Genomic DNA, 12,356 nt, shown 5'->3' with positions numbered 1-12,356 from the left:
GAAGCCGCAGCTTCAATTTCAGAGAAGGGCAGGGGCTGCCTTACCAGTGGCTGTGAAGGTAACTAGTTGCCACAACCTTTAAAGCATCTGGCTCTTGCCAGGCTCCTAATGGAGACGTTTGTAACATTTTGCCACCTATTCCAGTGCACAGAAAGCCAGCCTTTTACTTTTCATCTTTTGTAAATATCAGCTCATCTGAAACTCTGCTGCTGATACTTAAATTTTATTCATCAACCCAACTCTTTACTAACCTATATTAGTTCTTGGTGGAGCAATGCTTAAATTTTAAAATTCACTTCCTTATTTTCAAAACCTTTCATAAACTCGTTATTCTTTGACTTTGTAATCTCCTCTAGTCCTGCAAACCAGCAATATCTCCATGGTTCTCCATTTTCACATTAAGACTCTTAGATTTTCACCATTGGTGGCTATGAACACTAAATCCTCACACTGGATATCTCTGACTCATAACTTGAACAACCTAACAACAATAACATTCTGGTGATTATGTTTCACAGCTCTGCCAAGGTCAATATCTTTTCCACAGCCACAGTGTCCAAGTTGCAGTGCACTGGTAATGTTCTGGCCAAATGTCTGTACAAATGACAAATTATTCATCACTTTTATATCCAGCACTTTAGTGATAAGAGGTTTCATTCCATTGGACTTTGCTTATTTAGTTGTGTTTGGCTCTAATATCACAAAATTCTGCTGTTATCAGTGGCAGATGGAAGATGTTTGTACCCACCTGGTAAGGAACCATTAATGTAGCCATTAATTGTGTACATCAGCCCTTCATTCTTCTGAGTGCCAGGAATCCGATATTTAATTCTATCTGTTTCAAGGTACATACTTTTACTTTCATCAATGGTCGAGAACAAAAGCACAAACTCTTGTCGATTAATCTGCTTTCCAAGTTGATTTAGAGTTCCTAGAGAGATAATAACTCTTAGGTATTTACTTTCAAATTAAAAGTGCAGTATTTCAATTTTACATAACTGACATATAATTACCAAAATTGTTTTAAATAACATCTTAGTGCATTTTAATATCTGTAGATTATAAATCCAGAATTAACTTTTGTTTTGTCACTCAGTAAAATAGAGAGTCTAAAGCTGTCGCGCTCTGAGAAAAGAAATTATCTTTGCTGAAGAGATTTTATCTATTTTAGAATGAACAGTACTGCTGTACGCTGTAGAGCATAACTCAGAACAGTGGCAGGTAACAGCTAAACAGTTAATGATGTGAATACTGTTCCTGCTTATCACTCACACTCACCTTGCTTACACACAAGGACTGCTCCAACTAAACCGGAGTTGAAATCCCTCACAGGGTCCACCCGTGAAGAGTAGGCATAGGTGAGACAGTTAGCATCACCATTCATTGGACCAAGGTCCCAATTTATGTCCCAGACGTATATGTATTCTTCATTGGGTGCTACAAAGTCATCTTTCTTTTCATATGTGGAAGTATGATCATTGTATGATGCTCCTTAATACAGAATGTTTTTATTAATAACAGTAGAAAGAAAAAGGCTTGGGAGAAATGAAAATCAAATGAGTTGCAATAATTTGTGCTGATGTTCAGCAAAGTGTCTAAACTATTAAAATGTTGACTATCATTTTGCAACATGCACAATGTAATGAGAATTATTCCTGAGTATTGTGAACTTATTAAATATATAAAAGTAACCACAGAATCACATACAACACAGAAGCAGTCTCATCGGCCCATTACATTCATGCCAACTATCATATATCTATTTAACTTAATCCCATTATCAACATTTGGTCCATAACCTTCTGTGCTTTGGTAATTCCTGTGGTTGTTTGGATATTTCATAAATGTTGAGAGAACGCTAACTTCCACTAACCCCTCTGGCAGTACTTTCAAGATTCCAGTTATTCTCCAAATTAAGAATTTATGAGCCTAAATCTCCTCTAAACCTCTTGTCCCTTATTCTAAACTTATGCAATTTAGTGTGGAAATATTTCCTACAATCTACCCTATCTATGCTCCAGCCTCGATTTTATCTACCTCCACCACGTCCTTCCTCAGCTTCCTTCACTCCAAGGAAAACAAACCCTGTCTGTCCTCATAACTTGAAATATGCCGTTCCAGACAACATCCTGGTGAACCACCTCTGCATCGCACCCTTCTATCACATGGCGATCAGAAGTGAAACACAGTACTCCAGCTGTGACCAAACACATCGTTTTATAAAGTTACACCATAATCTCCCTTCTCTGATATTCTAGGTCACAGTGTTTGAAGGTAAGTATCCTGTATGCTTTCTTCACCAATTTTTTTTACCTATGCGGCACCTACAGGGCTCCTTGGATTTGAACACTGTATTTTAATATGTGCCCTACCATTTGTTTTGTATGGCCTTAATGAGGTAATCTTCCTCCAACTCCTTTTGGTTTTAATCTTGATCTGAATATAAGTCCAGCTTCCATCATCATTGCAACCAAGGCTTGTCTACATTGAATTTTATTGCCATTTACTCCTGTGGGACTGGGAAGGGCTAAATACTCAGCTCCAATTGTTCAGCGGTATACAATTGTGATGAATTTGCTTCTTACTGGCCCAGAAGTGTTAATGTGTATTTGTTCTCTAACTGTTTAAGAAAAAGTATAAATTTGGATTTTTTAATACTACAGTAATAAGGGAAATGATTGTTTCATGTGTTGGCGCATGGCCAAGTGATTAAGGCAACAGTCTAGTGATCTGAAGGTCGCTAGTTCGAGCCTCAGCTAAGGCAGCGTGTTGTGCCTTTGAGCAAGGCACTTAACCACACATTGCTCTGCGACAACACCGGTGCCAAGCTGTATCGGCCCTTGCCCTTCCCTTGGACAACATCGGTGGTGTGGAAAGGGGAGACTTGCAGCATGGGCAACTGCCGGTCTTCCATACAATCCTGCCCAGGCCTGCACCCTGGAAACTTTCCAAGGTGCAAATCCATTGGTCTCTCGAGACTAACAGATGCCCATTGATTGTTTTCATATTATCAGGTCACTTAATCTGAAAGTAGGCAGTGTTGTGATAAATAGTTATGTCTTTATTCCTATAATACAATAACAGCTGGTCAATTTCTGTGATTCATTTGTTTCAATCAGTCCAGCAACATTGTACTCACGCCCCGATTAATCAAGAATCTATCAACCTCTGCCTTAAAGATAACCAATGACTTGGCCTCCACAGGCAACAAATTCCACAGGTTCACCAGCCTCTGGCAAAAGAAATTCCTGCTCATCTCTGTTCTAAATGGACATCCCACTATTCTGAGTCTATGTCCTGTTCTCTTGGACTCCTCCACTATAGGAAGCATTTCTCCACATCCACTCTGTTGAGGCCTTTCAACATTCGATAAGTTTCAATGAGATCCCTCATTATTCTTCTGAATTCCAGAGAGTACAGGCCTAGAGCCATCAAACACTCCTCTCACACTCTCACAGTCTTTACTCTGTTGAGCTAAGTGTGTCCTTGGTTTTTTACTCTGTTTACGGATTCATTTACAATGATTTAATATATTACTACAAAGAATTAAAGTTTCTCTGTGCTTGCTTCTTCATCTATAGACTCGTGGAATGTGGAAGCCAATCCTTCAGCACTCTGTGTCCATGCTGGCCATATCTGTATTAATCCCATACACATTGCTGGAGGAACTGAGCAGGTCAGGCAGCATCTATGGAAATGAATAAGGAACTGGGAGGAGGGGAAGGAGTTCAAGCTAGAAGGTGATAGGTAGAAAAGGTAAAGGGTTGAAGAAGAAGTGATAGGAGAGGAGAGCAGGCCATGGGAGAAAGGGAAGGAGGAGGTGATAGGCAGGTGAGGAGAAGGGAAGTAGGAGGGGATCAAGAGTGGGGAATGGATAAAGATGGAAGGGGGAGAGGGAAGAATTACCAGAAGTTAGAGAAATCGACATTTATGCCATCAGGATGGAGGCTATGCAAATGCAATATGAGGTGTTGCTCCTCCATCTTGACAGTGGCCTCATCAAAGGAGCATGCCAGAATGGGAATGAGTGTTGGAATTAAAAAGATTGGCCACCAGCAAATCCTGGAACAAAGATGCTCAACAAAGCAGTCGCCCTTGTCTATGTCCGGTCTCATTGATGTAGTGGAGGCTGCATCGGGAGTGGTGGATACAGTAGATGACCACAAAAGATTTGCAGGTGAGGAGCTGTCTCATCTGGAAAGACAGTTCGGAGCCCTGAAGAGAGGTGAGGGAGGAGGTGAAGGGACAGGCGTAGCTCGTCTTCTGCTTGCAGGGAGATTAGTGAGGAGGGATGAATGAACAAAGGAATCACAGAGAGAGCGATCCCTGCAAAAGGCAGAGAGTGAGGGAAGCTAAAGATGAATTTTCCTTGCAGAGAAAGCGGAGAGTGAGGGAAGGTAAAGATGAATTTTCCTTGCAGAGAAAGCGGAGAGTGAGGGAAGGTAAAGATGAATTTTCCTTGCAGAGAAAGCGGAGAGTGAGGGAAGGTAAAGATGAATTTTCCTTGCAGAGAAAGCGGAGAGTGAGGGAAGGTAAAGATGAATTTTCCTTGCAGAGAAAGCGGAGAGTGAGGGAAGGTAAAGATGAATTTTCCTTGCAGAGAAAGCGGAGAGTGAGGGAAGGTAAAGATGAATTTTCCTTGCAGAGAAAGCGGAGAGTGAGGGAAGGTAAAGATGAATTTTCCTTGCAGAGAAAGCGGAGAGTGAGGGAAGGTAAAGATGAATTTTCCTTGCAGAGAAAGCGGAGAGTGAGGGAAGGTAAAGATGAATTTTCCTTGCAGAGAAAGCGGAGAGTGAGGGAAGGTAAAGATGAATTTTCCTTGCAGAGAAAGCGGAGAGTGAGGGAAGGTAAAGATGAATTTTCCTTGCAGAGAAAGCGGAGAGTGAGGGAAGGTAAAGATGAATTTTCCTTGCAGAGAATGCAGAGAGTGAGGGAAGGTAAAGATGAATTTTCCTTGCAGAAAAAGCGGACAGTGGGGGGAGATAAATAAATGCTTCTCTCCATGATTCCTCCCAAGCTCCTTCTTCTTTGCCTTTTCCATCTACCCCCCCCCAGCTTTTCACTTTGTCCCCCCTCCCCCACTCACCTGGCTTCACCTATCACCTTGTACTCCTTTGCACTCCACTCAGCTTCTTATACTTGCTTCATGCTCCTTCCTTTCCAGTTCTTATGAAGGGTCTTGGCCCAAAATATCAACTGTTTATTCCTTTCCACCGATACTACCTACTGACCTACTGTGTTTCTCCAGAATTTTGTATGTATTACGCTGGATTTCCAGCATCTGCAGACTCTCTTGTGTCTATACTAATCCTGTTTTCCAGCTTCCAGCCTCAGTCTTATGCAATGTCATTTCAGGTACTCATTAAATACTCTGAATTTGTGGGAGTTTCTACCTTCACCATATCCTCTGGTAGTGTGTTCCAGATTTCAACCAGCCCCAGGGTGAAAATAATTCTTCTTCTTGACCCCCCCCCCTCAAATATCTTACTCCTTATCTTAAACCTACGCCCTCTGGTTATTGACAACTCTGCTGGGGGAAAATGGAAGTTTCCTTGGTATATTGTGAGAAATTATGCACAGTTTTAGATATGTACATTTTGTTATTAAATTGATTAAGATATTTATGCAGTCACCACATTGAAGTTACTTTTGCACAATGAGAGCCTAGTGCAGTTTCAGAGGACTGTGCTCTCAAAAAACCCACTCCAAAACATGAATACGATCATTTCACCACAAGGAATATGATGTTCTGTTACGATGTTAGATGAAACTTTAAGGTGTAGCCAATTTGTTTGTTGCAATCATTTGTGGTTGTGAAAGATGTCAGGGTACCAGAGTGACCTATTAACTCATTGTGAATAGATTTTCACTTTCAACTAACACCCCCAAACATGATTAGATGATCATCAGAGTTTTGTCAGATTTTCGCTTGTGAAATTGCAAAGGGCATGGCAATTCTTTCAACCATGCTAGACTCTTCAAGAAAATGTAAACTATTGAGCCGATCTCGAAATTGTGGCATTTAATGTTAGCCGAGGGGAATGGTGTCTTGCATGATCAAAACGCCCTGTCTGGATTTCACATGAAGAATATATTGGCTGAAACCTTTATGTTAATCTTAACAGATGGAGTTCAAATGATACAGTAACTCAGGATGACCTCATTAGGACTTTATTAACTTTTAAGCTGGTTTTTTATTTCATCATTTATCTTCAGTTGAGGCATACGGTGAATGATTATATCTAGTTTAAGAATCATCAACACTATACCCAGAAATTTAAAGTGGAAAAAAGCATTTTATGTTGTAAAAAAATAATTATCTGAAATTATGCAAATATTCATACTCCAGACCAGGGTGATTGATCATACTTGAAATGGTAGCAGTAGGTTTTGCTGGGAGCTATTTTATACTTTGTGCTATTAGAGGACTATTATCTCAACACATAACTACAATTGGATTCACCTTCAGACATCTTCCAATAGGAGATCCCAAACGGATGAATGCTGTAAGGTCGGGATGCTAGATTCTTAAAGTGGATTACAACATTGTCATTAACTTCTGCTCGAATGGTAGGACCAAGAATCCCTAGAAAAAACAATAATATGATAACTACTTGCATGTATTCTAGCAGAACATTAAGAAGCATTACAGGAATAGAAAGAATTTGATCAAACACCTCACAATTACTGAAAGCAGAGAAAAATTTCTATGTTACCTCGATTTACTTTGCTTTGTCAGGTCACTAGATTGCATTCAATATCCTTCATGAACATGAGTCAAAACAGCACACAGGAAGGACCCTGTTCTACCACTTAGTTCCTCTATGAAAACTTTTAATATGGCAAATATTTACCTGTGAGCTTCAACTAAAAGAATCAATGTCAAATGTACTCCTGGTACTGCAAGGAAAGAGCCATTCCAAAGGATCAAGATATCAGAAAACCAGAAAGGTAAACAATGCAGAATTAGAAATGGTGTGAAGTACATTTCAAATACCCAAAATAACTAACTTTGTTTCTGAAGTCACACTTTTATTTTCAAAGGGAACTTGCCAGATATTGTCATTTAATTTTTCTGCCTCAAAACTCCCCTTTGGAACATGATCAGCAGCTACTTGAAAAAATGTTCAACACTTGCAGGAACAGCAAAGAACTGGGGAGATGCAGAATGATAGATTTATTGTCAAGGTTCAAGGCAAAGGGAGATTACTTCTCAAAATTCAGGCAGTTGCAGTCCATTTGACTTAAACCTGTGGGACACCAGTCACTTTGGTGTACTGCACATTAACACTTCACTTGATGGGAGAGCAGGGTACAACCTGGATCTTTTCTGTCTACTGTTTTGACTAAGGTTCATAAGGGATCTTGGATGTAATCCAGAAATCAGACAAGGAGAAAGACATTTTTGCATACATTTATCATGTGAGTGATGATAGGACAATTGCAATAAAAATGAAACCCAAAACTTTCAGAGAACATTAGCTTATCTTCTATTATTTCTAGACATTACATTATGATTCTGAGACCTTAGTGTACTGATATTTTCAAACTGAAATATTTCACATTTCATAAAATTATTTGTTTCTGAGTATGCAAATGTCAGCCAGTGTATCAGCATTTCAAGTTTCCTCAAAACTAATGGATAGATAATTTCCACTCCTGACTCATATTCGGTGACCACTCCTATGTGTCTAAGTGGTTGTGGGATCTTCTGTATTTTCCATTCTGTTTTATGAGACTAGAGATAACTGCTGTCTAAATTTGGAGACTGGCCAGTCAAGCAAGGTATTGGTGCGCAGGGAAACCATACTGCAGGGGCAATGAGGTGGGAGGTGGTGGGGTAAGGCTCAAAAATTGAGAGGAAATAAAAAGGTTAAAACATAAATTCTAGGCAGCAGTACATGAATAGAGATCAACAAAAACACAGTTGACATTATGATCTTTCAGCAAAGACCAAAACAAATACAGTATTTTTATTTCTTTGTTAGAATTGTTTTCTATGACTGTTCTGAGAGGAAACATTTTCATCTGATGGATTGAAATGGTAACTAACTGAATTGTACAAGGCTTAGCTATTTTGCTTGGCAGTAGCTTCCTTGGCAAGTTGGGAGTCAACTTGAACCAAATATTGAGAAACAATGCAAGGTTATACTGGAGTCAGCTTCAGTGGAGATTTCTAAATGCAAGTAATGGGTCAGGGCCACATGGATTTCTGTAATGAAACTAACCTCTGCTCTTCTCTCCATTGATGCTGCCTGACCTGCTGAACATTTCAGATCACGTTCTGTTTATATTACACTTTTCAGCACACTAAGGCAATGTTTCATTGTGTGCAAGAGTGAACATATGTGCGTGCGCACACACACACACACACACACACACACACACACACACACACACACACACACACACACACACACACACACACACACACACACACACACACACACACACACACACACACACACACACACACACACACACACACACACACACACACACCTCTAGTTATATAGCAAACTCTGTAACCAAACTGGGAATCAATGCAAAGGAGTAGACTCAGTGAAGCCAACTAACTTGTACCTCTGACCACAGTATAGCAATATCAGTTTGGTATTCTCAGCTCAGCTACTTGTTTCGAACGTGTAATGAAGCTGATGTGGTAAGCCACGGACATTTTTCCATGGGTGAAAGGAATTGTGGGAAACACTGGAAGGAAAGTTATGCTCAATGTTAACTAAATTTAGATGAATCAGTTCAACTTTAATGTGTAAACTGCAGTGATCAGGGTTGGTGATGTGGGGAGGTGGGGAAGAAGATAATAAGTACTTCAAACCAAAACAGTAAAGAGAATTCTGTAAAAACAAAAATATGCTAAACTGGAATCAAAGTTTTCTTTATGCCTTAGAGTGATATTGTCTTAAACAGTGGTGCTAGACAGTTTGTGAACCCTGCAGAATTTTCTCTATTTCTGCATAAATATGACCTAAAATGTGATCAGATCTTCATACAAGTCCTAAAATGAGATAAAGAGAACCCAATTAAATAAATAACACAAAAAACATTACACTTGTTCATTTATTTATTAAGAAGAATTATCCAATATTACATGTATTTGATAGAAAAAGTATGTAAACCTCTGGGGTAATGCCTTCTACAAAAGCTATTTGGAGTTGGGTGTACCAATCAATGAGATGAGATTGGAGGTGTGGGTTGTAGAGGTGCCCTGCGCTATAAAAAAGACACACAAAGTCATGTTACTGACAGAGCCTACTCTTCTCAAGAAAGATCTGCTTATGTGCACCATGCCCTGATCAAAATAACTTTCAGAGGACCTTAGAAGAATTGTAGAGATGCATGAAGCTGGAAAAGGCTACAAAAGCATTTCTGAAGACTTAAGAGTTCATCAGTCCACAGTGAAAGAAATTGTTTATGAACGGAGGAAATTCAGTACTATAACTACTCTCCCTAGGAATGGGCAGCCTACAAAGATCACACCAAGATCACAACGTGCAGTGCTGAAGGAGGTGAAAAAGAACCCAGGGGTAACAGCAAAAGACCTGCAGAAATCTCTAGAACTTGCTAACCTCTTTGTTCATGTGTCCACTATAAGAAAATCGCTGAACAAGAATGATGTTCTTGGAGGGACATCACAGAGGAAACTACTGCTCTTCAAAAAAAACTATTGCTGCATGTCCCAAGTTTGCAAAAGACCACCTGGATTTTCTACTCTTCTGGGACAATGTTCTGTGCACAAATGAGACAAAAGTTGAACTTTTTGGCAGAAAGGAGGGATGATGGCACCTAATGGCGACTCATTTGCTTGCATCTTCAGAAACAGCTCTATTTCTACCTTTAATACCTTTATTTTTCCCTATCAGGATTCTCTTGAAGACCCTGACCTGGAGTTACACGCAGGCTTCGGTTCTTTGCAGGAATGGGACCCGTTCTCGGGGTTCCACGACAGGCCATTATTCGACGTGCCCTGGGTTTGCCTGAGAGTCTTGCTCGTGTTTGGAAGCCAAGATCTTGGGGCTCTGGAGACGGGTGAATCAAGGGTCGGTGTCACGGCAGGAGACTCGTGTGTTGTCGGGGAGGCAGGAAAATCTTTCGCTGTGGGTCCAAAGACCCGAGGTCTTTGCAATCTTCGGACACAGAGCTCAAAAAAAGTGATGAATCGGATTTTTAACATCGTAAACCAGTGGGTTGTTGTTATGTCTCCCGCTCGCTGTGGAAATGGGGGACTCCTCTCTCTCCCTTGCCAGGGAGAGAGAGAACCTGTGGTTTGTTGAATTTCGGATGAAATGCGAAGCCTTTGGGGTAACTTTGGTCTGTGTCTTTGCTATTGCTTAGCACACACTCGGGCTTGGTGACGGTACTGATGTGCATTTTTTCTGCTGGCTCACTGCCGCTTATGTGCAGGAGGGGGAAGCTGAGGGGGGGTACTTTGGGTTTCTCACGTTTAACTGTTGTTCATTCTTTGGGGCACTTCTCTGCTTTCATGGATGTTTGCGAAGAAAAAGCATTTCAGTATGTATATTGTATACATTTCTCTGACATTAAATTTGACCTTTGAACCTTTGAAGTGCACATAGCAATGTTTGGAGGAAAGAAGGCACAGCAAACCAACACCAAAATGTCACTCCAACTGTGAAGCATGGTGGAAGGAGCACTGTAATTTGGGGCTTATTTGCTACCTCAGAGCCTGAACTGCTTGCAATTGTTGAGGGAACAATGAATCCAAAATTGTATCAAGACATTTTACAGGAGAATGTCATGGTAGTGGCCTGTCACCTGAAGCTTAACAGAAGTTGGATAATGCAACAAGACAATGATCTAAAAAACAAGAGTAGATCAACAGTGGAATGGTCTAAAAAGAAGAAAATTTGTGATTTGAAATGGCCATGTCAAAATCCTGACCTTAATCCTATAGAAATGTTGTGGAAGGACCTGAAGCAAGCAGTACATGCAAGGAAGCCCACCAACAACCCAGAGTTGAAGCAGTTTTGTAAGAGGGAATGGCCTAGAATTCCTCCAAGCCGATGTGCTTGACTGATCAACAGTTACCGGAAATGATTGGTTGAAGTTATTGCTGTACAAGGGGTCACACCAGTGACTGAAAGCAAAGGTTCACGTACTTTTTCCAAGAAATACATGTAAATTTGGATCATTTTTCTCAATAAATAAATAAGCAAGTATGATGTTTTTGTGTTATTTACTTAATTGAGTTCTTTATCTAGTTTTATGACATGTGAAGATCTGATCACATTTTAGGTCATATTTATGCAAAAATAGAGAAAATTCTACAGGGTTCACAAACTTTCTAGTACACTGTAGCTGTTACATTGTAATTACTTACATTAATCATTTCTAAATCAGAATAAATATAAAATGGGTTTTCTTCACTTTCTGTATTTCAGTTAAGAAGATAAATTTAATTCAAATAAAATAAATATAAAAAATGATGTGTTTGATGTATGTAATTTGCCAGCATTTATACTTTTAAGCATGATTCCGTGACAGCAGAGTGACAAATGAGAGAATGGATGGGTCTGAGCTTGGAGTTACACACTCTAGCAATCAGTATGAAATGTCACACACCAAAGCCCATCAAGGAAAAAGGCACGGTTCTTCAAATGACTTGTACCACAAGTACTTGGATCTATAGTGAAAACATATTCCTTACCCATCCAATGGGGCTTTTCTTCTGGTATGAGAAAGGAAGAATCTTTGAATTCCATAAAAACAGCCTTTCTGTATTGAGGAAAGGTACGGGTTGTAAATTTTTCCCTGCATAAAAACAAAATGTAAGCGTTCATTTACTTTGTCCTTTATTTACTTACCCTGCATTCTTCATTACTTCCAACAAACCTCTGACTCTAAAACCGCTCCTCAAAGCCAAACAGACAGAATAGGCATTTCAGTCAGATTTTCTCTCCTGCTGTGTCTCTCCGCACAGTTGGTTGACCATTATCAGGGCTCATGATATGATTGTGAGACTGCATTACACCTGCTGTTCCATGCCTTTTAAGAAAACAATACTTAAATACAGGCCATCTCTGACTCATGAGCACCCCTTACATATGAAAGCACTTCCATAATATTAAATTCAAAAGTTTGATATATGTACATTCATTCCTACAAATATCAGAGCTAGTTTCCTCACTCTGTCCTGCTTTACTAGCTACTATATTTCTTTATTATTACAAACGTTTGTAGTTTTATATGCTTTTGATGCCATTCATTATGATACATGGAGGTGTAGTTATGATTTAGAGCGATTATTGTGTATTTCTGACAGACGAACGAAGTGAAACACAAGGTGATAGGTAAATGTTTATAAAGACAGAACACAT

The 12,356-nt window shown here is 39.8% G+C and overlaps 1 protein-coding gene across 2 annotated transcripts in view; it reads right to left on the bottom strand.

Moving 5' to 3' along the window:
* Nucleotides 1-12,356, bottom strand: part of f8 (coagulation factor VIII, procoagulant component) — a 118,949-nt gene that overhangs the window by 74,316 nt on the left and 32,277 nt on the right. For both annotated transcript variants that reach the window (XR_012100540.1, XM_073058335.1), the window contains exons 4-7: nucleotides 11,687-11,790; nucleotides 6,464-6,586; nucleotides 1,279-1,491; nucleotides 749-931 (exon numbers count right to left, since the gene is read on the bottom strand). Coding sequence is in view for 1 of the 2 variants with exons in the window: in XM_073058335.1 (XP_072914436.1) it covers nucleotides 749-931; nucleotides 1,279-1,491; nucleotides 6,464-6,586; nucleotides 11,687-11,790 (623 nt within the window). In the remaining variant the exon portion in view is untranslated. The remainder of the gene's footprint in view (nucleotides 1-748; nucleotides 932-1,278; nucleotides 1,492-6,463; nucleotides 6,587-11,686; nucleotides 11,791-12,356) is intronic.

The sequence above is a fragment of the Hemitrygon akajei genome, chromosome 10, assembly GCF_048418815.1.
Source record: "Hemitrygon akajei chromosome 10, sHemAka1.3, whole genome shotgun sequence".
Classification (NCBI taxonomy): Eukaryota; Metazoa; Chordata; class Chondrichthyes; order Myliobatiformes; family Dasyatidae; genus Hemitrygon; species Hemitrygon akajei.
The sequence above is the reverse complement of the archived record's forward strand: the minus strand, read 5'-3'. Positions and strand labels throughout refer to the sequence as shown.